Consider the following 24,919-nt stretch of genomic DNA (forward strand, 5'->3'; position numbering starts at 1 on the left):
GCCGCCCCGGCGGCCCCGCCACAAAGGCCCCTCCCCGGCTTCCCAGCCGTTTGGCGAGTTTGTTTGTCTTATTTTTAATTTCTCCGAGGCCAGCCGGAGCAGGTTTGCTGGCAGCCGTACACCTCCAGCAGTCACGCGACCAGCCAGTCTCCCGGCGGCGCGCTCGGGAGGCGGGGAGCGGGGAGGCGCCGCGGCCGCGCCGGGGCCACCTTAAGGCCGCGCTCGCCAGCCTCGGCGGGGCGGCTCCCGGCGCCGCGACCAATGATCTCCTCCTCTGTTTAAATAGACTTGCGGTGTCAATCATCTTCTTCTTCGTCAGCCTCCCTTCCACCGCCATATTGGGCAACTTAAAAAAGGGGGCTCGTCTTTTCGGGGTGTTTTTCTCCCCCTCCCCTGTTCCCACTCTCTCGCCGCTCCGCGACTCCGACGCCGGCAAGGTTTGGAGAGCCGCTCGGTCGGCGGGACCCGCGGGCTCGCAGCGGCCGGGACTCGGACTGGCTCTGCCCCCTCCTCCCTCCTCTCCGCTCCTCTCCCCTCCCCTCCCCGCCCTCCTGCTCGCCCGTACACTTGATCGGCGGAGACTCGGGGCTGCCTGGCCGGGGCTGCCCCTCGCCCCCTCCCCCAGCCCGGCGCGCTCCTGACGCTCGGGCACTTACTCGTCCGTGTTTGTTTCTCTTGGCTCCGAGGGCAGTCGCAGGGTTTATAAGAGGGGCTCGGGCTGGGTCGGGGCGTTTCGCTTTGTTCGGTTTTGTTTTGCGAGAGCGCGAGAGAGGCGGTCGCCAAGCCCCGGGAGGAGGATGTCAAACGTGCGAGTGTCTAACGGGAGCCCGAGCCTGGAGCGGATGGACGCCAGACAGGCGGAGTACCCCAAGCCCTCGGCCTGCAGAAACCTCTTCGGCCCGGTCAATCACGAAGAGTTAACCCGGGACTTGGAGAAGCACTGCCGAGACATGGAAGAAGCCAACCAGCTCAAGTGGAATTTTGATTTTCAGAATCACAAGCCCCTGGAGGGCAAATACGAGTGGCAAGAGGTGGAAAAGGGCAGCTTGCCCGAGTTCTACTACAGACCCCCGCGGCCACCCAAAGGCGCCTGCAAGGTGCCGGCGCAGGAGGGCCAGGATGTCAGCGGGACCCGCCAGGCGGTGCCTTTAATTGGGTCCCAGGCCAACTCAGAGGACACGCATTTGGTAGACCAAAAGACTGATGCACCGGACAGCCAGACGGGCTTAGCGGAGCAGTGCACTGGGATAAGGAAGCGACCTGCCACAGACGGTAATGACCCTTCCAGATGCATAAAATGTCTGTCTGTCTGTTTGTGTTTGTCTGCGGCACTGCTTTCCCTGCTTGAGGGTCCTTAACCTCAAACTTTCTTTTCAGCGTATTCTGATTCAGCTCTTGGGGAGCGCACTTTCCTACTCTTAAGTTTTAAACGCTGTTTAGCTGATTCCTTGTCTGTTTATGACTTTTAAGTCAGAAGCCTGAGATTGTGTTATCTGATAATTTCTCTAACTGAAAACATCGCGGCTCCTCCCCGCTTGCCAGCGGTAGGTGACAACGTTGGGATGTTTATCAACGGCCTCCCTCTTCGCTTTGGAGAGAGAGCTTTGGGGAGTAGAATACACTTTCTGTTATGTGAAAACAAACTCATTTTGTGCCCTTAAAGGCCACAGGGAATGACAGAGCCAGGGTTGTGGGTGGAGGTGGTGGGTTTTCATCCCCTGACTAGTGGGCCAACTTCTGTCAGCTATTGTTTTTTCTAATAAAGATTGTTTGTGTTCTTTTAAAAATTCCCCCTCTCCCTTAGATTCCTCTCCTCAAAACAAAAGAGCCAACAGATCAGAAGAAAACGTTTCAGACGGTTCCCCCAACGCGGGTTCAGTGGAGCAGACGCCCAAGAAGCCCGGCCTCAGAAGGCGTCAAACGTAAACTGCTCGGTGGGTTGATTAACAGGAGCAAATAAGTGACACCGAATGGGGCTACAGGAATTCCTTGGTTTTCAGACCCCAAGATGCCCGATCTTAGTGGTGGCTGGCAGATTCGAGTTTGTGGGGTTTCATTTTGTTTATATTTTGTGAGGTCAAAAAAGTAAGAATGTGGAAGGCTGGAAATCAGTGTAAGGATACTGTAACTCTTCAGTGTTCTTACCTCCTGAGATCGTTTTCCTTTGAAGCACCCAATGACTAGAACAAGTGTCCCAGGCAAGTACTTGTAACCAAGGCCTGGTAGGTAGGAAGGTCAGTTTCCTGAGAGTCCCATCAAAACATGTTGGGAACAATAGGTTCTTTTTCCATCTGAACAAGAGCGGGGGTCTGCCTCCATCCCACTCCATGAGAATTCATCTCCCAGAGGATCAAGTTGACTCGGTAGCACATTTTGAGCCATACGTGGCAAAATGGCAAATAAAAGATTTAACATTGAGGTAAAAGTGAGGTACAAATGGCTCATATTTGGTTAATCAAATGGTTAGAAATGTGAAAAGAGAGGTATGTTCCTTTCTTTTATCTTTATCATTTCCATAAACTGTCACTTTCCCCATTTTCTGATAAGTTTGGGGGACAGAGAAGGAACCTGTGTACTGAAAAAAACCAAAATGGAAGGCTCAAAAATACTAAGGTTCCAACAGAATTTCTGATAACACTGAAGTTGCAAAGCAGAAGTTAAAGTAACTCTGCCAGAGTAAGCAGTCCAGGAACACGTCAGCATGTGTATGCTAATTGTGCTATAACAGGATAATTTGGATACTTGTAGGGGGAAATGGAGAGAAGATATTAGGGCTGGCAAAGGTAGGTCTACCCCGAACAAGGGAAGTGGAGATTTTTCCACCTACTAAAATATGATCAGCATGGAAAGCTAATTTGAATAATTCAGCCCCCAACTTTACATAGATTTGTCTACATAATGATTAAACTACATATATTAATAGTTTGTAAATTTACAGACAAGGACCACGACCTCTTTTTTTCCCAAAACACACTCATAGCCCCGCATATGAAGATATCCTAGTAAATGTTGGTGTTAACTTTTAAAATCCTCATTTATAAAAATTTAAAAATAAAGAACAGGGATGAAGGTTGGATTCAAATTTGTTTATTTTTAAGTCAATATCATATCTAGGGCTTTGTTACATACATCTGATATTTTCCAGAGCAAATGCTAAATGGCACTATTGAACCTCTATACTACTCCTTATATATGAAGTAGGTAAACTGGGTGAAAAAGTTTTCTGAAGTAACCTTAACACCTGCGGCTCTTGGTTTGTGACTTGTGGCCCAGCTCATCAGATGAGCCACAGTGAATCAGACCTACTGGATTCTGATCTGGCCCCATTCTGACATACAGAGAGGCACTTGTTAGTAAATATTGCCAGTTCAGAGAATACAGGAAGTAGTAGTAAGGACCTTTTCACAAGCATTCATGTGTATGTTCTGCATATGGCTAAGTAACTAGAATACTTCAGGGAGAAAAAAGACAAACAGAATTTTCTTTGGAGAGCCTTTATAAGTTGTAATTCCAGTTGTTTTTCCAGTTTAGAAAATTTTGATACTGAAATGTTAACAGTTTCTTAATTTTCCTGTCCATGTTCTTTCTTACTATCTTTGACCCCGATTCTCTAGACCAGGGTTTCTCAACCTCTGCACTACTGACATTTTGGGCCGAATATTTCTTTGTTGTGGGAGGCTGTCCTGTGTGTTGTAGAATGTTCTGGCAGCTTCTGTGAGCTCTCCCAGTAGATGCCAGTAGCAACCCCTCCTCCACACCCAGTGTGACAACCAGAAATGTCTCCAAACATTGCCAGATGCCCCTGGGGGGCAAAATTACCCACTGTTGAGAACCACTGCTCCAGACAGCAGTACACAGCACAGAGGACAGTACGAATCCAGTGAAAGAAATACTGGATGGAGATGACTCCAGTCACCAACTTTTAGTACATTCTTTGTTTTCCATCTCTCAGATATTTGCCAACCAAGACAGTAGCAAAATAATTCCTGTAATATATTGGCAATGTTATCTTAGTGCTTTTCTCCTAATTGTTTCTTCTTGTTTCTTTTGCAGAACTGAGTGTTTCCTTGTTGATCAGATACTTCACTGCTTGATGAAGCAAGGAAGATATAAATTTAAAAGTTTAAATACATATTGCTGACTCCATGGATTGGACATCCCATATAAGCACTGAACAGCAACAACACAACACTAAAATTTTAGGCACTCTTAAATCATCTGCCTCTAAAAGCATTGGATGTAGCATTGTGCAATTAGGTTTTTCCTTATTTGCTTCATTGTACTACCTGTGTATATAGTTTTTATCTTTTATGTAGCACATAAACTCTGGGGAAGGGAGGGCCGGGTGGGGCTGAGGAATTGGCATGGGTGGGGGTGGTTTGAAGAGCTTGCTTCGATTTACAGCAAGGAGAATATTTGACTTGCATGAAGAGAAGCAGCTTGGGGGAAGTGTTTGAGTTGTTTTCTTTAAAGATGTAATGTCCCTTTCAGTGAGAACTGATACTTCATTTAAAAAAATCATCCAGATTTGAACACTGGCTGGAAATAATTGCTATTTATTTTTACATGAAGCTTTTTCTCATTTGGGAGCTCTGATGATTCCGTTATGTAGACTTTTCTCTTTTTTTTTTTGAACAACAACAAAAAATGATCCTCAGTGCTCTCCCCAATTTCCCTTAAAATTGGAATTTACCAGTTAAATTATTCAGTAGTTTGGTAATCACTCCAGGTAATTCTGGGCAAAAATCTGGCATGTATAGGGGGCAGTTCTGAATGCTCAGAATTGACCATCTAATTTTTATCAGATTTTCTGAGAAAATTTCTTAATTTTCTTTTCACTTCAGGGTATGTAGACAGTCAAAATAATTCTAAATCCTTGGATATTTTTAAAGATCTGTAAGTTGACATAAAAAATAATGAAATAATTTTTAATTTGAAGCTTCCCATCCTATTTGTTGATTTGCCCAAGGGAAAGTGGTGTTTTTTAAGGACAGTGCATATGGAGAAAAGCACCCATGGGGTCAAGTGAAACGGATACTACATCTTTAAACAGTATTTTTACATTTCCTGTGTATGTGTATAAAACAAAGCCGTTTGAAGTGTACCTGTGTACATAACTCTGTAAAGACACTGAAAATTATACTAACTTATTTATGTTAAAAAGAGATTTTTTTTTTAATCTAGACAAATATACAAGCCAAAGTGGCCTGTTTTGTGCATTTGTAAATGCTGTATTGGGTAGAGTAGTTTTCCCCCCTTTCTTCTGTTAAATAATATGGCTATGCTTAAAAGATTGCATACTGAGCCAAGTATAATTTTTTTGTAATGTGTGAAAAAGATTCCAATTATTGTTACACATCAAGCAATCAATAAAGAAAACTTCCATAGCTATTCATTGAGTTGAGCTGTATGTAATGTGCTTTACCAAGCTTAAGGTATTTAATCCAGCATTCCAGTCACATTTACCCAAATATAATATGAAGTGGCAAATAGCTAGATAATTCAGGCCCACCATTCAGATATGTTTTATGTAGGTCCGAATGTAGTGGTCACTCTTTTCCACTTACTCTGTATGGGTGGACAAAGCTTTAGAAGTGGAGAATAGGAAAGCCACATTTTCATATTAATGAGATGGTCAAAGTCTCTATTGTGAGTTCAGATATTTAGGTCTTCTAGGATATGAATGTGTCAGAACCAAAAATTCTTACATAAGTGTAGGCTGATCACACATTTGCAGGATTGAAAATGAAACTAACATGGTGACTTCTCTAAATTCTGTGTTTACACATGCAGTGTTGTGAGGAATTTGAGCAATTGTTCAGACCATCTAATCTACACCTCTTGTCCAAAATATTCAGATATATAGGTCTTTTAGAAATGAGTGTGCATTCCACACTGATTTAGATATAACAGGAATTCTTCGAATTGAACTGGTCATCACACAGAAATTCCTCAATCTCTAAATTTCTTGGTTGTAATCTACACAACCCAAAACTGGTTAATCAATACCAAATCTGAGGGGCTAGGACCCCATATCCACATAGCAGAGACAGGTATTTTTTTATTTAAATAAGAAAAAAAAATTAAGGCATTTTAGAATCAGATTTATTAGGATGATTCCTGTAATTTCAAACTCTCTTAGGAAATGTGGCTAAGGTGTAAAAGTAAATTATTTTTTCTAGGAATCTGCAAATGGTTAAATCGCAAAAATCTGGATTTGGGTTAAGCTACTTTGCTCAAAATAACTTGCATTTAATTTACTGCACCCCAAAAGGGGCTCTAAACAAGATAATTTCAGCTTACTTTGACCCGAAATTGCTTAAAAAAAAAAAAAAAAAAAAGCAGGTTTGACTCTCCTCTTCTGCCGGGAAGGGAAAAGAAGGTCCTTCTGTGGCTGGGCCACATCTTCCAAGTAGGTATTATTTTAATTAAAGACTAAAGGTGTTTTTGTGATTCTATTCAAAACACGAAGGCAGGGTGTTTTTCAGGAAGAGACTGAGAAAGCAAGAAAAACAATTCAAAATGGGGAGGAAGGAGTGGAGAGTCAGGAAATAATGAAATAAAGTCTCTGTGAGCCAAAAAGGGTACTTTAAAAAGTATCTTTAATAGACGGGAAAGAAAATCCTCTTCTAATTGCTGCTTATACTCTGTTTCTTTCCTAAATAGGCATCTTTAATGTGAATTTTTTGAGACTGTTTTAGGAGTAGCTGGGTCAGGAAGAAGTTGGATGCTTGCGGCGCCAGGCACGTTCACAGGAACGCAGCCCCCAAAGTCACCGTGTCCGTCTTTCGTCCGTTCTGTGTCAAGTCTCCAAATGCTTCCCCGGGATTCGGAGCGTCCTCTTCCCGACCCCGAACTTCAGGGCCCGCCGCGGGCGTCCCTCCGAGGAGATGCGGCCGCATCGCCAGCCACCCCCTGCCCCGCTACCCGGGCCACTACGCTGTCGTCTCCCCACCCTGCCCCGCAGTCCCACGCCCGTCCGCCGCGGCAGTTGCGGGGTCTGGCTGGCTGGGGTCTTGGAACGGAAAGACTATTAAGTCTTGCTCCTTGTCTGCAACTGGCAGCTCCCGCACCGCCTGGGTCGCTGCGCGCAGTTCCCCCGCCCGGGGCGCCCGCAGGCCCCGGAGGGCGGCTGCGCCTCGGCCCGCGCAGCGGGGCTGGGCGGTTTCTCCGAAACTTGCCTCCCTCCATCATCTCTCCTTTGGGCTAAGAAAGAAGCGAAAGCTCTCATTCCTCTCTACAGTCAGACCCGGCACATCAGTATTCCGCCAACTCCGGGGCGCTTGGGGGATTTGAGCGGAGGGGAGAATCTTTCCGAATTCGTGGACCCTCCAGGGCAGCAGCCCGCTCCCACCCCCACCCCGGGCTCCAATGATCCGCAGCCCCGCGCATTTCGAAAGGCTTCTCCGCTCGCCAGCGGCCCAGGAGGGCCTCAGCCGCGCGCACGAGAGGTCGAGCGCTACAGCCGCTCGCGGGGGTCGCTTTCTTCCCTTACACCCGCTCTGCCAAGTCCCCCCGTCGCATCCCCGCTGCCCAGTGCGGGGGACCAGAGCAGAGAAGAACTAGGAGAATGTAGGTCCAGGGGCATGACTGAGGGACGGAGGGGACCGTGGAAATCAACAGGAGAGGAGCGGGGCGGGCGGCCTTTCAGGCCACCGTGCGCCCACCGTCCTGGCCGCGCGCAGCGACCTTTCCCGGCGGCCGAGGAAGGCTGCCTTCGCCATTTCATCTTCATCCCCATGAACATAGACACTTGTTCTTCTGAAGCCTTTTTGAATTGAAAAAGGTGATTTAAAACTCGCCTAGAATCTCCGGTCTGTTTTTGAGAGTATAAATTTCTTTTTTTTTAAGTTTGCCATCTCTTTCACCTGGGCCACACCCTACGCCCGCTCCCCTCCCTCTCGGCCAAAATTAAGGTAAAAATCCTGCGAGCAGAGCTGGGCGAGGGGAAGGGAAGAGAGTCCACGGTCACGCTAGAAACATCCCCCCTTCGGGGTGGGCACCGCCTGGATCTCGGCTCGCGTGGGGGGTGGGGCGGGGTGGGGTCAGCTCCGGCCAGACCCGGCAGAACCGAAAGTGTAGCATTTACACGTAAACTCAAGTCGCCGTGCGGCTGTCCGCGTACCGGGCCTGTCTCGCGTGGGGTCACACATAGCGAAGGCAGGAATCAGCAAGTGAAAAACACAAAAAACATTCGAGGCGTGATGGGCGCGAAACGTCGACGCGCCTCAAAGGGAACGTGAAGAAAAGGCAGGGACAAGGGCGCGCAGCCGGGACGCGGGGACGGGGGATTGCATCATTGCAGCTCCCCCCGCCCCCCCCCGAAAATGGGCTCCGAACCGCGGCCACCATCATGGCGCTAGGGCCGGGCCGCGCTTCCCGCGCGCCTTCCCCGAGCGCTCGGGCCACGGGCGCTGAGCCTCGAGCGAGCGTCTCGCAAACATGTCCCCTTTCTCTCTCGAGCGCCTGTCCCCCACCCCCGCCTTCCTTTTGTGTGCTTGCGGACGTGTATGCGTGCGTCCCTGTGAGTGTGTGTGCGGACCAGGGAACTTGAAGATTTTTTTTCCTTTTTTCCCTCCCGTGCTGGTGGTTGTAAACTTGATTGGCATTGGCTGCGCCCACTGACCCCTGCGCCGAGTCCACTGAAGATTTAAGGTGGATCCGAGAAGCTACAGCTTCGGGCGGAGTCTCGCGCTTTAGCTAGTTTTGGAGAAAAAGGAAAAAAAAAAAAAAAAAAAAAAAAAAAAGCCAAACCGTGCGCCCGCCGTGTTTTTACGAATCCCCTGCGGTACCAGCCCCCGCGCCCGCCCCGCCCGCCGCGCGCTGGCTCCGCCCACCTCCCGCTTCTTCCCCATTGGCCCGCGAGGGCAGTTTGAATTTTTTTTTTGGATGCCTGTTTTCTTGTAAAAAATACTGTGCCCCAGATTGTGTGACGAAACCTACTTCGGCAGCCCGAGGTGGGGTGTTGTAGCCGGTTTTGTGGAGGCTGGAGGGAGGAGAGTGGGTGGAGCTTCTGGTCCCAAATTTTCCCCCCGAATTGCGGTTGATAGGGTGCGGGCGGGTCGCGCAGCGTGGAGCCCCAGTCAGCAAAACTGGAGATGCTCCGGCGAGGGCAGAGTGTAGTATAAAACGTTAATGGATGTCCGGGGCGCGTCGTTTCACCGGCTGCTGGCCAGAGGTACTAGGAGGCGCTGGCAGGAGCCCTGGCGAGGATGCACCTTTCCCCTGCCCTGGAAAGGTAGAACTGGGGAGGGCGGGAGGGTGAAGGTGGCCCGGAAAAGAACACCTTCTCATTTCCAAGGAGGGGGAGGGGAAGAAACTAACAGAAGAAACACAAATACAGCAAAAATGTATTATTTCAAGCGCCACCCAATCAGAATTTATCGTAATTCAGGCAGTGTCATTTTTACTGAATTAAAATTTTTTTTCCCTGTCTGTGGTTTCCAGGGTGTTTTTGAGTAAAGAAAATGTTAAAATCGAGATAGGAACTAAGACTTTGGAAGTGATTCTGATTTCTGGGTCTGGAATTAATTTCTTTGATAAAGTACGATTTAGGATGTTCCTTGTAATACAGGTCTAATGCAAGTGATATTCTTCATTAATTATTACCCAGTGATGTTTTACTGTACTGTGAAAAATTTTAAAGTTTTTAATAATTCAAATCATTCTCCAAATCACTGTATCTCCAGGTTAATGAAGTTAGCATATATACAGTTTTGGGGGGTCTGTTACTTTTCTTGCAGTGTAGCTGACAATTTTAATGAGATGTCCAGTCCCAGCCTTCAGTGTAACAGTTCCCATCCTGTCCAACCTACAGTCCATATTTTAGTTCTAAAATCCCCCCGTACTTCTTAACCCAACCTTAAGTTTACTCCAAACCAACTAAACTGCACAGACCACCATAAAGCAACCTGCTCGTGCCCTTAGAGTGGAATTTTTTGAGTTAAGATTGCTCCCCCGCCCCCCATGGACTGGCTAGCCTCTGGAAGCAGTGATCTCCTCACCCCTGGAAGTGCCACTCAAGCACTAGTCTGGATGACCCTTGATAGGGACATCTGGAAAAGATTCAAATATCAAGTGAACATTAGGGCTAGTGATTATAAAACTCTGTTCCAGACCCTTGAGATACTGTTTTTCCAACCTTGGAGTTTCTGGGTTTCTACTAAATTAAGCAATTTCCCTTGCTCATTACCATTTTCTAGAGTTGTACTGGCCAGTATGGTAGGCAGAAACCATTTGCACCTACTGAGCACTTGAATGTGACTAGTCCAAACTGAGATGTGCTGTAAATGTGAAATATACTCGAGGTTTCCAAGAATTGGTATGAAAAAGTATGTTAAATATCTCATTAATAATTTTTATTTTGATTATATGTTGAAATAATTGTATTTTTGGTGTATTGGGTTAAAATGCTACATTTGTTTCATCTTTTTTTTTTTTAGTGTGGTTACTAGACAGTTTTAATTTATAGATATGACTCACACTGCACTTCCATTTGGACGTTGCTATTCTAGACCAACACCTATGGTAATTCAAAGCCCCATCTTTGAGATCGGTGGCTATAATACTGAGGAGTAGGTGGTAACTTCTGGCTGCCATCCTAACTTTCCAAGTTTAATTAAGGCCCAAATTCAGCCTTGGGAACCTTTATAAAGAATTCTGCCAAAACCTGACACCTACTGTTTAATCTTTGACACTTAGTATTGGTTTTTAGCCCAGATGATGTTAATATGGTACAGATATGTCTGATTAAATCAGACTTGGTCACAGCTTTCAACAGTATATATATAGAAAACCTGTGAAGTCCAATATGTTAGGAGTGACTCTGGGGGAAAATTTAGACCCCAGACAGAGTCTCCACCGGTAACGTTTCACTACCTCTTGTCAGCAGAGAGGAAAGCTGTGGGGAGGTGGAGCAGTGTTCTCCTTCTCAGGTTGTATCTCTGACAGAAGATGGGAACAAGTGAAAATGTGTGCCATGTTTTGGGATAGGAATAGTCACCATGATAAAAATGGCAGTAAATTTATACCTTTTATGTTAAATTTGAACCTTTATACTGAGTTCTGGTAAGTTCTGATCATCCTATTTTGTTCCATTGTTTGATTAGTTTAAACACTAAGGATCATATTATTTTAATTACTGTTTAGAATAGTTTTTTGTTGTTGTTGTTGTTGTTGTTTTAAATTTGTATGGATTTTTTCTTGGAGGGAGAGTAGGTAATTAGGTTTATTTATTTAGAGGAGGTACTGGGGATTGAACCTAGGACCTTGTGCATGTTAAGCATGTGCTCTACCACTGAGCTATTCCCTCCCCCAGAATAGATTTGATTTAGAATAGTTTTAATTACTCATAGCACTAATCCTCTATACTCCAACCAGTACCTTTACTCTTCTTTTCAGAATTTTCCTGGCTGCTTCTGCTTGTCTTTTCCCACGATATGGATTTGTTTATTATTATTATTTTTTTTAATGGAGGTACTGGGGGTTGAACCCAGGACCTTGTGCATGCTAAGCATACACTCTACCACTGAGCTATACCCACCCGCTTCCAATATGGATTTAAAATGAATTTTGTCTAGTTGCAAATGTAATTCCTATTGGCATTAAAATATAAAGTGGGATCCGTATCTCACACTTCATACCAGATAAATTCTTGAAGGATTAAAGAGTGAAATTAAAAAAAAGAAAAGAAAAAAAAAAGAAAAGAAAGAAACCATAGACATACTAGAAGCGATCTCAGAGGATTTTTAAAAATATAATCTCAGAGTGAGAAAGGTCTAAGCATGACACAGCACATAAAATCCATAATCTAAATCTCTCCAGAATCATGACCTTGTCGTGATCCTTTTGGATTTACCTTTATATTCATAAATTCAATGACATAAAAATTAAAATGTTCTGCATGACAAAACCTGCCACAGAAAGTCAAAAGATGATGACATAGTGGTGATGGTTGCACAACAATGTGAATGTACTTAATGCCACTTAAAAACGGTTAAAACGGTAAATTTTGTTACATTGTAATTAACTACAATAGTTAAATAAATAAATATGTAAGTACAGTGGTCCCCCCATATCCATGGGTAATATGTTCCAAGACACCCCCCCCCCCGGATGCCTGAAACAGCATAGCACCAGACCCTGTATATGCTATGTTTTTTCCTGAACTAAGGGGTGGGTAGCATATACAGGATGGATACACTGGACAAAGGGATGATCTGTGTCCTGGGCAGGATGGAGCAAGACTGTCGAGAGATTTCATCATGCTACTCAGAAGGGCCTGCAATTTAAAACCTATGAATTGTTTATTTCTGGAATTTTCCATTTAATATATCCGGACCCCTGTTAACTGCGGGTAACTGAAACTGAGGAAAGTGAAAACAGATAAGGGGGAACTACTGTACTGGGATAATTTTAAAGTTCATCCATGTTCCATCTAAAGGAATCTCACAATTATAAAATGACTATAACTCAATCAAAAAAATGTTAAAAAGAAAAAATCTCACAGTGTTCTGTAGCCCATCCTTATTGAGGCTCTGGAATGAGACTGCTTGAGTTACCTAACTTATTGCCTGTGAGACCCTTTTACAAGTTACCTCACCTTTTATAGTTTCTGTTTCTTTAGCTATATAATGAGGATGCTTATAGCTCTCTCATAGGGTTAGTAACACCATTCAGTGGGAAACTGTGTGTATAGAACTTAGCACAGTATATAATAAATAATAACCATTGTATGTATAATTAACAGACATTCAGTTCTTATTTTGGATTCTCAAGTAACCACAACCAGCACTATACTGACCTTGTAAATATATTTTCTCATTTTTAATTACTGCTATTGTTACCCTTAAGAAGAACAAATAATGGGGGGGGGGTAATTTAATAAACAGAAAACATACTGCAAAAAATGATTGAAATAGTAAGTTTTATGTATATTTTGGCACAATTTAAAACAAAGTTTGAAAAATAAGGCATTTATTGGGTTTACGGCCGTCTCTAATTATCTTAGAAAGGACCTGGTCTGGAATTGTTTGTGGTACTAAATCAGTAACACTCACACCCATATGCAAAGACAATGGCAAACTGGGAAAAATGCTGGCAACCCATATATCAAAGGGCTAATTTCCCTGATAAATAAAGAATTCCTTCAAATCAATGAGAAAAAGCAAATAATCCAATAGAAAAGTAAGCAAAGGATATGAACACAGGTTTTAGAAAAGGAAATACAAAAAGGTCTTAAAATGCGAAAACATGCTCAATTGTAATTCAAGACTATTGGGATGTAAGTTATATACAGAATACATAAGTTTAGGCAAATAGACTTACAGTTAGCATCACTCAGATACAAAGTTGGCCATTATCCTTTCTTGATAGTTTTAACACTTGCTTCCCTCCCTTGAATCCAAAACTGAGTGATTTTTTTCCAGCTTTATTGATGGCCAGAGAAACAAAGAGTTTGCATGTGTGGAAGCCATGACCACCTTTCAATTTCAGTGTGAAATCCCTCTCATCCAAGCCATTTAATCATTGGTTTAGTGGCATCACCTTACTTGCCCATAGAAATCCCCAGAATCAGCCTCTTAAAACAGGTACAACAACCTTTCTCAACACATATCATCCTTCCTGCTTTTAATGCTTATATATTGTCAGATAATCTGAGTCCAGAATCACTACCTGATTCTCACTTTCCCTTCAGATTTGCTATTCTTTTAAAAACTTCAAGCAGAATTTATTATATGATAAATATGAAATGTCCGATCAGTGGAGAGGGACAATATTATGGAAAAAACGGTGTCAGGTTATAGCTACCATGTGGGAAAAATGTTACATTCCTACACACACATACATATTGTATTTTATTTTATAGATTGTAGTTTAGTCTTTGATTTAGCAGTTAGACAAATTAACTTAGGGAAATAATCACATGTGTGACTAAATACATATTTACCAGAATGGTCATTGTTAAGTTATATATTAGATTTTAAAAGGAAATGAAAAAGTAAGCTAACAACATCCCCTTAGATACAGGATTACAAGATAGATTATTTAATTGAACCAACTATAGTATGTACAAGTATAACACAGATTGCAGCCATTAAAACACCCCAGGGAATTTGTATGTATTAATAGGAAAATTCCATAATATTAAACCTGGCACAGAACAATATGGTATGATCCCATTTTTACAAAAAAATTTAAAAATTCACATATATGCCTAGATTGACCTGGAAGGTTACTGCTCCCGTTTCTGAGAGTGAGGTTGTGAAGAGACTTTATACATTTTATTATTGGGTGCATTTTGTATAATGGGTTTTAACAAGAAAAAAAAACCATACAGATATTTTAAATTTGAGAAAAATTATCTTTACAGTTCTTTTTTTTGGATTAAAAATTTTTTTAACATTTTTTATTGATCTATAATCATTTTACAATGTTGTGTCAAATCCCAGTGTAGAATACAATTTTTCAGTTATACATGAACATATATATATTCATTGTCACATTTTTTTCTCTGTGGCTACCTTAAGATCTTGTGTATATTTCCCTGTGCTATACAGTATAATCTTGTTTATCTATTCTAAAAATTCTTTTTATTTAGGTGAAATTTACATAACATAAAATCGACCATTTTAAAGTGCACAATTCAGTGGCATTTAGTACACTAACAATGTTGTGCAACCATCTCCTCTTGATATTGATTCTTAATTCTATTGATTCATTCTGTATCTTTTTCTTTTCCTTGCAATTCTTTGAGGAACCTGGTGGGTTTTTTTGTTTGTTTGTTTTTTGGTTTTTTTGCCTCTTGGGTTTCCTGAAATCTGGATTTTTCTTATTGTATACTCAAACTGTCATTTAATATGTTCCTCTTTTCCTGTATCTTTATAGTTCTTGAACACAGAGAAAGTTTCTCTTTGTGTGTCATATACAGTCTGTTTTCAAACATTAACAGAGAACAAAGCATTTCTAGACTTCATTTCCTCTTCATTTTTCTATTTAGTTTCAGATACCATTAAATCCATATATGAGTTATGAGGACTGTGTGTGTGTCTGGGTATATGGTTTTGCTTCCAGGGCACAGAAGTGAGGTATGTAAATATCATCCCCATTAACTCAGGGATATCTTAACAAACCATGGAAAATTGAGCCTATTCCATCTTTTTGCCACAGGGGATCCTGTTGGTAATATAATCCCAAACCTCACATTCCTTGATCTTTGGCATTTGGCACACCCAGGGATTCTGCCTGGAATTCAACAGATGAACTGCCTGCCGTAGTTTTGTTACTTAGGACCTAGTGCTGGGGAGATTGTTTTAAATTTCAAGTTAGTGGTCCAGTCTTGAGCTGTCACTTTCCATGGGACTGACCTGGGTCCAAACTCAGAATCTCAGAATACCTGGAATGGGAGATCACTGCATCCAGTATTCATTTTACAGATGAAAAAAATCAAATCCATGATTTCCTGTAAAGTAGGGAATATAAACAAGATGATTTATAGGTTCCTTCTGGCTTACAATTCTGGGATTCCTGTTTCCTAGTCAAGATCACGAATTCCATCCCCTGTGGATCAGGTTATTTTCCAGGGAAGCTAGATTCCTGATTTTTGGCCATAAACCACATAGTCACGGGAGTCAAAGGAAGATGATAGTACAAGAATGTCGGCTGAACAGTGATTATTATCTTCACAGAAAAAGGCACGTGAAGGTATAACCTAGTGCTTGCTCAGTGGTGCCAAACACTGTTTCGCTGTTGCCTGAATACTCATGGAACCCCTTCTAAGGGCCAAGCTCTGTGTCTCCACGTGACAGACAGGAGCGCTGACCTCATGAAACTGCTGGCTGTTGGAGGAGATGGACAAGGAGTCACAGCTATAATTGTTAATGTGTGCTGTGGAGGGACCTTGCTTTGTGCTCCATCAGTTTGGGCCCCATACAAACGTGTCCAGCTGAGAGATCAGGCTGGGGCTGAAGTCCAAACACTATCCCCAGGCCAGCCTATGCTCACCGAAAAGAAATAAGCCTTTAAAAATGCATCTCTCTCTGTGTGGTGCCTTCTGCAGTCCCCTGTGTTGTAATGGCCGTCCTGCAGGATGCTATAAGAGTTTGGCCCACAGGGTCTCACCTAGGTGGGGGCTAGGAAGTCTCTGCTCAAAAAAGTACCTCAGCTGAGACCTAGAGACTGGGCAGAAGTTAACCAGTTGAAGGCTGGAGCGGGAAGGAAGTGATCTAGGCAGAGCCCTGCCCCAGGCCCCATGTCCAGGAAGGCCTTTGAGGAAGTGAAGGAAGGGGCTTGTGGCTGGGAGGCAGCAGACGGGGCAGCAGGACTGAGGGCTAGGACTGGAGCTGTGGGCAGGTGCAGATGGTGATAGGCTTTTGGACTTTACATCAGGAGTGATGGGAAGCCACTGGACAACCTGAAGAGAGTGACTTTAGTTAAGCGTCGATTAAACTCTCTCATTTCCTCCTTTTGTCTAATTCAGGCCAAACCCTTAGTCTCATATTGGGATCATTCCGACAGGGTGTGGCAAAGAAAGTCCAGGCTCACACCTTTGTATCTCTTTGAGATGCTATTCAACATACACAATGTCAAAAAATGTTTTAAAACTCTGGCCTCAGTAAACTATGGTTACCAAAGGAGAAAGGGCAGGGGGGTAAATTAGGGTTGGCGATTAACAGACAGACATTACTACTCATAAAATAGATAAACAACAAGGCCTTACTGTATAGCACAGGGAACTATGTTCAGTTTCTTGTAATAACATATAATGGAAAAAAATATGAAAAGAAAAAATAATATATGTACGTTTATGTGTCACTGAATCACTCTGCTGTGCACCTGAAACTAATATTGTAAATCAACTACACTTCAAAAAAAAAAAAAAAACACCCAACGTCTTGTCTCAATAAGTGAAGGGGACATGAAGTCCTTGGACCATCAGAATGGATGCTGGTCACAACTGATTCATTGCAGATTTCAAAGGCGGTCCCAGGCCAGTGCCATGGTCAGGTGTCGGTCTGCAGAGTCAGCCAGCTGACGTCCTTCTGTTACGCCTGCTACTGGTTCAGCTTGCGTTCTCTTCATTGTCAACCTGAGCTGATTGCTTGGGTTGTTTCAGGGGCCAGTTCGCGTTTTGCCCTTTGCCAGTATAGTTGGTGTGAATCTTCTAAGCGAGTAAACAGCTTAGGGGTGAATATGAAATCATTTTCTTTGAAAAGCTAGGCATTTAATTTTTTTTTAAAACTTACTTATTTTACTTTTTGTGGGGGAGAGGGAGGTAATTAGGTTTGTTTATTTATTTATTTTTAGAAGCAGATACTGGGAACTGAACCCAGAACCTCATGCATGCTAAGCACTCTACCACTTGAGATACACCCTCCCTGCTTAGCTCGGCATTTTAGCCTTTCATTTTTACTGAGCACCTGGATTAAGTGTTCACAAATACTTTGTTCAAACGATTCATTATTTACATATTTGGTTGTGGAAAGAGACTTCAAAAGAGGAATAGTAAAAGTGGACAACTCACAGGGATTTTGGTTCTTTTTTTTTTTTTTTTTCCCCCAATTGAAGGTTAGTAAAAGAGAGACCTCTGCTGGCTAAACTGGTATAATGACCTAGAGTTGGTCTATCCCTTAAGCTTTTACATGTGTTGCAAATTGATTGCTCACAGTTTATTCATCTCAGCTATCAATTCAGATTCTTCTGGAGCTGATCTAAGTGACTGTCATTCCCAGCCCCAATCCCAGTTGTTTCTGTTTCAGTCTTCAGTCTCAGTCTTTCATATTTCCCAAACACAAAAGCGCTAAATATCAGCCCCCGCCAAAACCCAGACCTGACATACCTCCTGCATCTTATCTTCTTTGTTTCCTTTCTCTCTTCTGCCCTCCGCCTCCCTTCCTCCTCTCTGCCAGTAAAATAAAATAAAACAAATCTTGGCTCAAAAGAGAGAACCGCTGATGGAAAGTGAGAAGGAGGGAACAAAACCCTTATCTCTAGCATATCCTCTACTGGCTGTGAAGCCCTGGGGCCCCGCATTGGGGTTATATACCTGAGAAGAGATGGGAATCCCATTAGCGTCTTCTGATGGATTTGTGCAACTGTGGGAATGTGAGATTTGGTGAATGGCCGACTAGATGCTCTAGACTGTGGAGGGTGCTTACATGGGAGGAGAAAGGGGAAAGTCTACAGGAGACCTTTTGTGTGTCTACAGTAACAACCACAATGATGAGGGCCTACTACCTGCTGGGCCCTGGGCCAAGTGTGTGATGTACCTTAATTCTGTTTCTTGCTTTTCCTCTCTCTTAAGAATCTCAAGAACACCTTTCTCTGGGGAAAAAATAAAATTAATGTGTGTGTGAATAACTTATAACAAGACCTCCCTAAGAATAATAGCTATGTGTGTGTTTGCTGTCTTATTATTATATTTTTGCTCTGGAATATGCCACAGCCTCTGCTGTGCCTTCCCGTACTGGCTAGAGTAAGTCCTACGCTCACGTCTACGGTAGTGTCTCTGGCCCCCGGGAGCAGAGCTGCAGAGATGCCTCTGGTTTGGCACATGGCTTCCACACAATGGCCCCCCTTTGCTGCCTTCCCAGGTCTAACCCGCTCTCACTCCTGAGGTACTCATGCTCATATTTTCTTCTTCTTCTTCTTTTTTTTTTTTATTATTGTTAAGAAATTTACTTTGTGGAGAACTCAAAGTAACAGTGAGGAAAAAACTTGAGGTCTTCAAGTGCACAGAGGAAAAGGGCAAAGTGTGAAAATAAGAGAAATAATGAAGGATATGGAGAACAAAAACCCCAAATTAGAGGCACATTTAAGAATAAGGATCTGATAAACCAATCAATGTTTGTAGGCAATGACTACACTTATTACATCATTGTCATACTAACGTGAAATGTTAGTATCCAGTGATGATCATTTTAATGCCCATAGGGGACCTAAAGCCATCTAGCTCAAACCTCTCTTTCGAGAAGACTGAGGTCCAGAGAGGCTGTCCATGGCCCAAGATTACCCAGCCAGCAGGTGGCTGAGGCAGGACTGGAACCCAGAGCTCCTAGGTTCTCCAGCTTCAGCACTTCCTGTATGACACCCGCCCTCTCCTCGGTCCGCATTGTGCAGGAGATGGTTTTCACCTGTACTTTTTGGTCCTCTTTTCTAAGGCCCCCACTCCTCCCTGTGGCACACAGGGAACCCGGGCCCATCAGCGCAGCCAGCAGGCAACTTCTCTGACCAGCCCTGGGCAGCCTTTCTCCCTCTCCTCGAGTTATTTATTCTGTGGCACTCACAAATCGCTCAACTCACAAAATTTACCAAAAGATGTTCATAGACTTCTATCCCTCTTGAAATGTCTCCTGATCTTGGCTCTTCTATGCTGCTTGATAGTGCTGAGTATTTTTCGTGGCCGCCTTAAGTTTTCATTTGTAATAAGTTGCCTTGTACTTAGTTGAAGTCTCCCCACCCCCTCAGTGTAATACAGTACCTTTTACTGGAAAAATAGCCTCTTAACAGAATAAATCTCTCTTGGAGTTTCAGGTACTGTGGCCAGTCAATTATAGAGCTATTTGAAAGCAGGGGTCATAGAAGAGTTTCAAATTATACCTTATAGTTTCTAATCTGGTGCCCTGGGTATACTGTTAAAATTGACTAAAGTTTTGTAAATGAGAAATCACCTTATTTCAGTATTGCTGCTGTATTAATTTAGGGACCTGGCAGTTATTGAAAGAGAGCTCATGATGTATGCCGGGCTGTGTTAGGCCCTGAAGGTGTTTGAAAAGAAGTTTGACAGCTGCCTGTCTGTCCCCTTCTGGCTGCCTAGAAGGTGGATAAGATGGATGCAATTTGAGGAGGCATCCTTTGTTCCTGAGGATAGAAGGTGCATTGTGGAGCAGAAAGATACAGGGACTAGAGGCGATGCTGTATGAGCTCTGCATCACTTTATCTCCAGAATTCCTTTAAAGAAAAGAAAAATAAACTTCTATCTTGTTTAAGCCACTATTATTTCTGGGCTCTGTTACTAGCTGCCAAATGCAAATCTTAACTGATACGGAAATCCTTGAGGATTTTTGAGCAAGGAACTGATTCTGATTGGGAGCTGTGCAAGAGACAGGTTCAGGGAGAGGGGTGTTCCGGGACCTACGAAGAGATAAAATTGGCTTGGCAGGTGGGGACAGATAGTGGGGGGGGGGGGGGACTTTGAATGAGGAGAGTACACATCTTGCACAGGGTGGTTGGTTTTGTTTTTTCCGCCAGGACACCTCTGCTCAACTCCAATTATACCGTGGTTATTTAAATATGTAGTTACTGAGTAATTTGCATTCTGCCCTTGTCAAGTGGCCTGAAAGCTGTGGAGATTGAGAAGATGGGTACTCTTTGTGTCTTAAAAAGAAGCAGGCAAAAGCTGGAACAGAAAAAGAGTATCAGTGTTACAGTAAAGTGAAGTTACTATGTTTTCAGAACTCCTGCAGATATTTTCAAGGAAAGGAACTTTTGTTACATGTGACTGGCTAATCAAGATACATTTGAAATGTATCCTTTACTGGATAGCAACTGAAAATAATATTTTTAAAATATATCTAGGGGTAACTTGCAGAGATAACTTGGAGTAACTTACGAGATAATTGATGTGCTGAACATTTCTAAAAAGGAAAACAAATCTATTTTATTAACTTCCTCTATGCTTCATGTAATAACACTGAGTAACAGACATCTCTTTGTAGTAAACTTTTCATCTTGAGGTTGCGCAGGTAATTTTACACTTCTTGGATTAGAAGATGTTTATTATTTACAGGGGTTATAAAAATAGGATAATATAGCCAAAAAAAAAAAAAAAAAGACATAGCCTTCCTCTGAGCTAGATATGCTAACCAAATATTTCCAATCTGTTTCCTTAAATATGGGTTGGCAATTCTAAAGTTCCTTCTAAATCTGGCTTGAACAAGGAATTAGAAGTTTTAATGCAATTACAAATTTCAAGGTCCCTCAAGGCAGTGGCCGTCAGCCTTTCTCCCCCTGCACGTGGAAGGGCAGATGTGTCCAGTATTACCTGGAATTTTTTTTTTAATGTATCCCTTAACAGAGACACTGGGGACTGAACCCAGGACCTTGTGTTTGCCAAGCATATACTCTACCACTGATCTATGTCAAATATACTACCTGGAAACTCTAGCTCATTAATTATGTCTTACCACTCTTTCCATTCTTTTGGAAAAAATACAGTAGAATTCAAGCAACTGAATAAATATTAGGTTGTAGCCTGGACCATCTGTTGCAAACTTCCATGCTTTTTTCTACCAACTTAGTTTTAATAGTCACATATGATTATCCCCAGTTTATAGTGAGAAGAACTATAAAAAATGATTCCAAATACTAGGTTTTGGTTTACACCTCTCTGAAGTGCCCTGGGCTGCATTTTGCTACAGTCTGCCCACAGGAAAACCCCCCACTAGTCTGATAAGCAGATGTTTTCTCTCTGCAGTTAAATAAATAACAACAGTGGCCAACATTTACGGAGCACCCAGTGTGTGCTGAGTCACTTATCTACATTATTTCTTTTAACTCTGATGGAAATTCTGAGAAGTAGTTATATCGATGAGGAAACGAAGCCTGGGAGCTATTGCTCAAGGTTACATTAAGCAGCTGAAAAAAAAAAAAAAAAGGGCTCAAATTTGGGTCCTGCTGACTCTCAGCCTGGCTTCAGAGGCCATCCTGTTATTCTTGTAAATCATCTCAGTGAGAACGAGGCCAGCTCGCTCAGTGTGACACGCGATCCCAAATCCTTCTCTTTCACTTTCTGCCCAATTGAAAGACGGTAGAGTGATTAAATATTTCTGGCCAGCGATATCTTGCCGTTTATGGAAAAATGATATCCCTAAATCTTTCATAATTGTTTCATTAGACACAAAAACAAAGCCCGGAATGACTACAGGAAAATCTCTGCACCTCAGCCTCTCCTCAGTCACGATGGAAAGAACAGCATCACTTTCTGAAGTTGCTTTGAGAAGAAGACAAACGGGATGCTACTTAGTTATGATTAGTAGACACTTTGGGGAGGCAGGCTACACCTACCACCAGGTATTTTAAGGTTAGGAAGCCCCTTCTTAAGGGATGAAGGCCATTTTATGGTGGGAGAACCACGGAAGGCCCAAGGAAAGAGACTGGATGACTGCTTGCTTGCTTGCTTGCTTGATTGACTTGAGATAGGAAGGACTTTTAATTCGATCTTGCCTCTGAAACTCCTTTTGCTTTTTAACTCCAAATAGAGTTGGGTGTTTCTCAAAAGCCACCTTATTTTAAAGTAGGAAAGAAGGAGCTGCTCAAAAGCTTTGTATTTGCTATGCTTGTTTGTGTTGGTTTCCTACCTCCTGGGGATTGAACCCAGAACCCCCTACATCATTTACCTGGGACGAGGGCCCAGCTTACCTTGGGGGAAGTGTAGGTAGGTAACAGTAGCCGAGTGATGTTTGCTAATTTGTTTATTTAGTGAGGGGTCTCATTAAAAAGTCATTTCCTTGGGTGATTAAGGAGCAGCTCGGGAAGTTTTCTCATTTATCTGCTTTTGAGTTCCTGTTTTGAAGGTAATTCTGTAAAGAACAATGAAGTCCTGTATCTTCATTTCAGCCTGTCATTTTAGTCCCAGGGTTTTGGTCTTGGAAAGGCCGATTGCTTTTCAGATGGGATACACCCAGAGCTGAGGTGGGAGTGGGGGTGGGTGGGAGGTGTGGGTCTGGTTAGTTGACAGTATTCTTCAGTGGGATGACTCCAGTGTCTCCATCAGCAAGGTCATGACAAACTTTTTGGCTGGGTCATTATTCTTCTGTAGGATGCCTAGCCAACCTCTCTAAGCTTATGAGGGAAACTAACAACCTCTCCTTACAAGGCTGAGGTTGTCTTCATAATCAACTGAAATAATGTATCTGAAAGTGCATTTAAAATTTATTATTATTACGTGTGAAAATGGTGGCTAATGGACATGCTATGAGGTGCCAGCTAATGTCACTAGGAGTGCAAGGCAATATTTTGCCTAAAAGGTTCTGGGGTCAATTTTGACGTGTTGGGGGCGGGAATGGTTCCCCACCACCAAGCATGCTCTGACACCAGTTGGGTTCCTATACTTCAACTCAGTTCTAACACTGTCTACCCAGAGATAGCATCAGATTCTGTAGGTTGAGGGCTCAGTCCACAAGACTGCCCCCTTCCCCATCCCCTACCCCAACCTAACTTCAGAACCCAGTCACAAGTCCAGGTTATCACCTGTTTTGAACCAATTGGCTGTGGATTGGAGGTTCCAATGACCCTGCCCTGGCTTCCATTAATTTGCTCGAGCAGCTCACCGAACTCAGGGAAGCAACTTACTTGCTACATTGCCTGTTTATTGTAAAAGGATGTAACTCGGAAACAGCCAGATGGAAGCGGTGCCTTGGGCAAGGTCTGGGGAAAGGTCTGCCCTCTCCCAGTATGTTACTTACTCTTCCCAAGTCCCCATGTGTTCACCAATGCAGAAGATCTCCAAATCCCATCCCTTTGGGTTTTTATGGAAACTTCGCCACGTAGGCATGACTGACTAAATCATTGGCCACTGGTGACTGATTCAGCCTGGTAGGGATGGTTAGTGGGACCCTCTCGTCTCCCAGCAAGTCTCGGGGTGGGACTAAAGTTCCAACCCTCTAATCACACAGTTGGCTCCTCTGGCAACCAACCCCCACCCCTCAGGTACTTTCGAAAAGTCATCTCATTAACGTAAAAAAAAGACACCTTCGTTGCTTACCATTTAGGAAATTTCAAGGGTTTTAAGAGTTCTGTGCCAGAAAAGGAGATGAAGACCAAATACATCTTATTATCAATCACCATATCACACGCCCAATGGGAGGAAGCCAATTTATACACACACGTGGCAACTTTTCAAAATATGTCCTCTGCTGCCCTGTTCACTGATCTCCCTCCACACCTATTCCCATACTTCTTGCTGTCTCTCCAATTTGCATAGTATATTCATAGAAGTACATTCTTCCATTCAGATTTAGCAACTAGAGCATTGTACTTGTGCTGTTCTGTTCTGAGTGGAGTGAATATTGACTACACATTATTCTTTACTTGAGGAACACTGAGAACAATTCAAAGCCAAGGGCGTGTCGTAACACTACTTAATAATCTGATGTAACACAGTCCATGCTGGGGATAATATGCATGTTTTCTTCAGGGCTGGTGTGTTAGACCTGCTTCCTAGGGCCAGGGCCTCTCTCCTAAGCACAATATGTCTTTTTTTGTGGGGGTGGGTGGGGGAGGGGAGTGGTAATTAGATTTATTTATTTATTTATTTATTTATTTATTTATTTATTTATTTATTTATTTATTTTAATGGAGGTACTGGGGATTGAACCCAAGACCTCGTGCATGCTAATCATGTGCTCTACCACTGAGCTGTACCCTCCCCTACACAGCACAATATGTCTTAATTAATCAAATTAATCAGGCTCTGGAAGCTGAGAAAGGCAAGGAAAAAGATTTTACCCTGTCAACACCTTGGTGTCAGCCAGTGAGACTCACATCAGACGTCCAGGTCACAGCATTGCAAGATACCAAGTTTGTGTTGTTTCAGGCCACCAAGTTTGTAGTAATTTGTTACAGCAGCAATAGAAAACTAATACATAAGGAAAATGTATTATTCTTAAGCATGAGGGGACAATATTAAGAGTAGGGAGCTGCTTGATTTCCTGGTTCCTCAACCCTCGGCTCTAGGCAGGTGATCTGTTTGTCCATTTTCAGAATCGGTCTCATTGCCACCAGGGTCACTTCTTCTTCTTCTTCTTCTTCTTCTTTTTTTTTTTTTTTTGGACTGAAGTATAGTCAGTTCACAATGTTGTGTCAATTTCTGGTATACAGCATAATGTTTCAGTCATACATGTACAGACATAGATTCCTTTTC

General features: G+C 43.0%; 2 protein-coding genes across 2 annotated transcripts in view; both read left to right on the plus strand.

Annotated features, from left to right (window-relative positions):
- The first annotated feature begins 322 nt into the window (after positions 1 to 322).
- Positions 323 to 5,391, plus strand: CDKN1B (cyclin dependent kinase inhibitor 1B). Its single transcript, XM_010946445.3, has 3 exons — positions 323 to 1,272; positions 1,805 to 1,934; positions 4,054 to 5,391. Exons 1-2 carry the CDS (start codon positions 798 to 800, stop codon positions 1,924 to 1,926), a joined length of 597 nt encoding a protein of 198 aa, XP_010944747.1. The 5' UTR covers positions 323 to 797; the 3' UTR covers positions 1,927 to 1,934; positions 4,054 to 5,391.
- Positions 5,392 to 9,027: 3,636 nt separating this feature from the next.
- The window catches only part of APOLD1 (apolipoprotein L domain containing 1), a 39,331-nt gene continuing 23,439 nt past the window's right edge, over positions 9,028 to 24,919 (plus strand). Inside the window, exon 1 of the mRNA XM_010946446.3 lies at positions 9,028 to 9,238. Coding sequence (XP_010944748.1) covers positions 9,140 to 9,238 — 99 coding nt within the window. The 5' untranslated portion in view covers positions 9,028 to 9,139. The remainder of the gene's footprint in view (positions 9,239 to 24,919) is intronic.

This window comes from Camelus bactrianus, chromosome 34 (assembly GCF_048773025.1).
Source record: "Camelus bactrianus isolate YW-2024 breed Bactrian camel chromosome 34, ASM4877302v1, whole genome shotgun sequence".
In the NCBI taxonomy this organism is placed as follows: Eukaryota; Metazoa; Chordata; class Mammalia; order Artiodactyla; family Camelidae; genus Camelus; species Camelus bactrianus.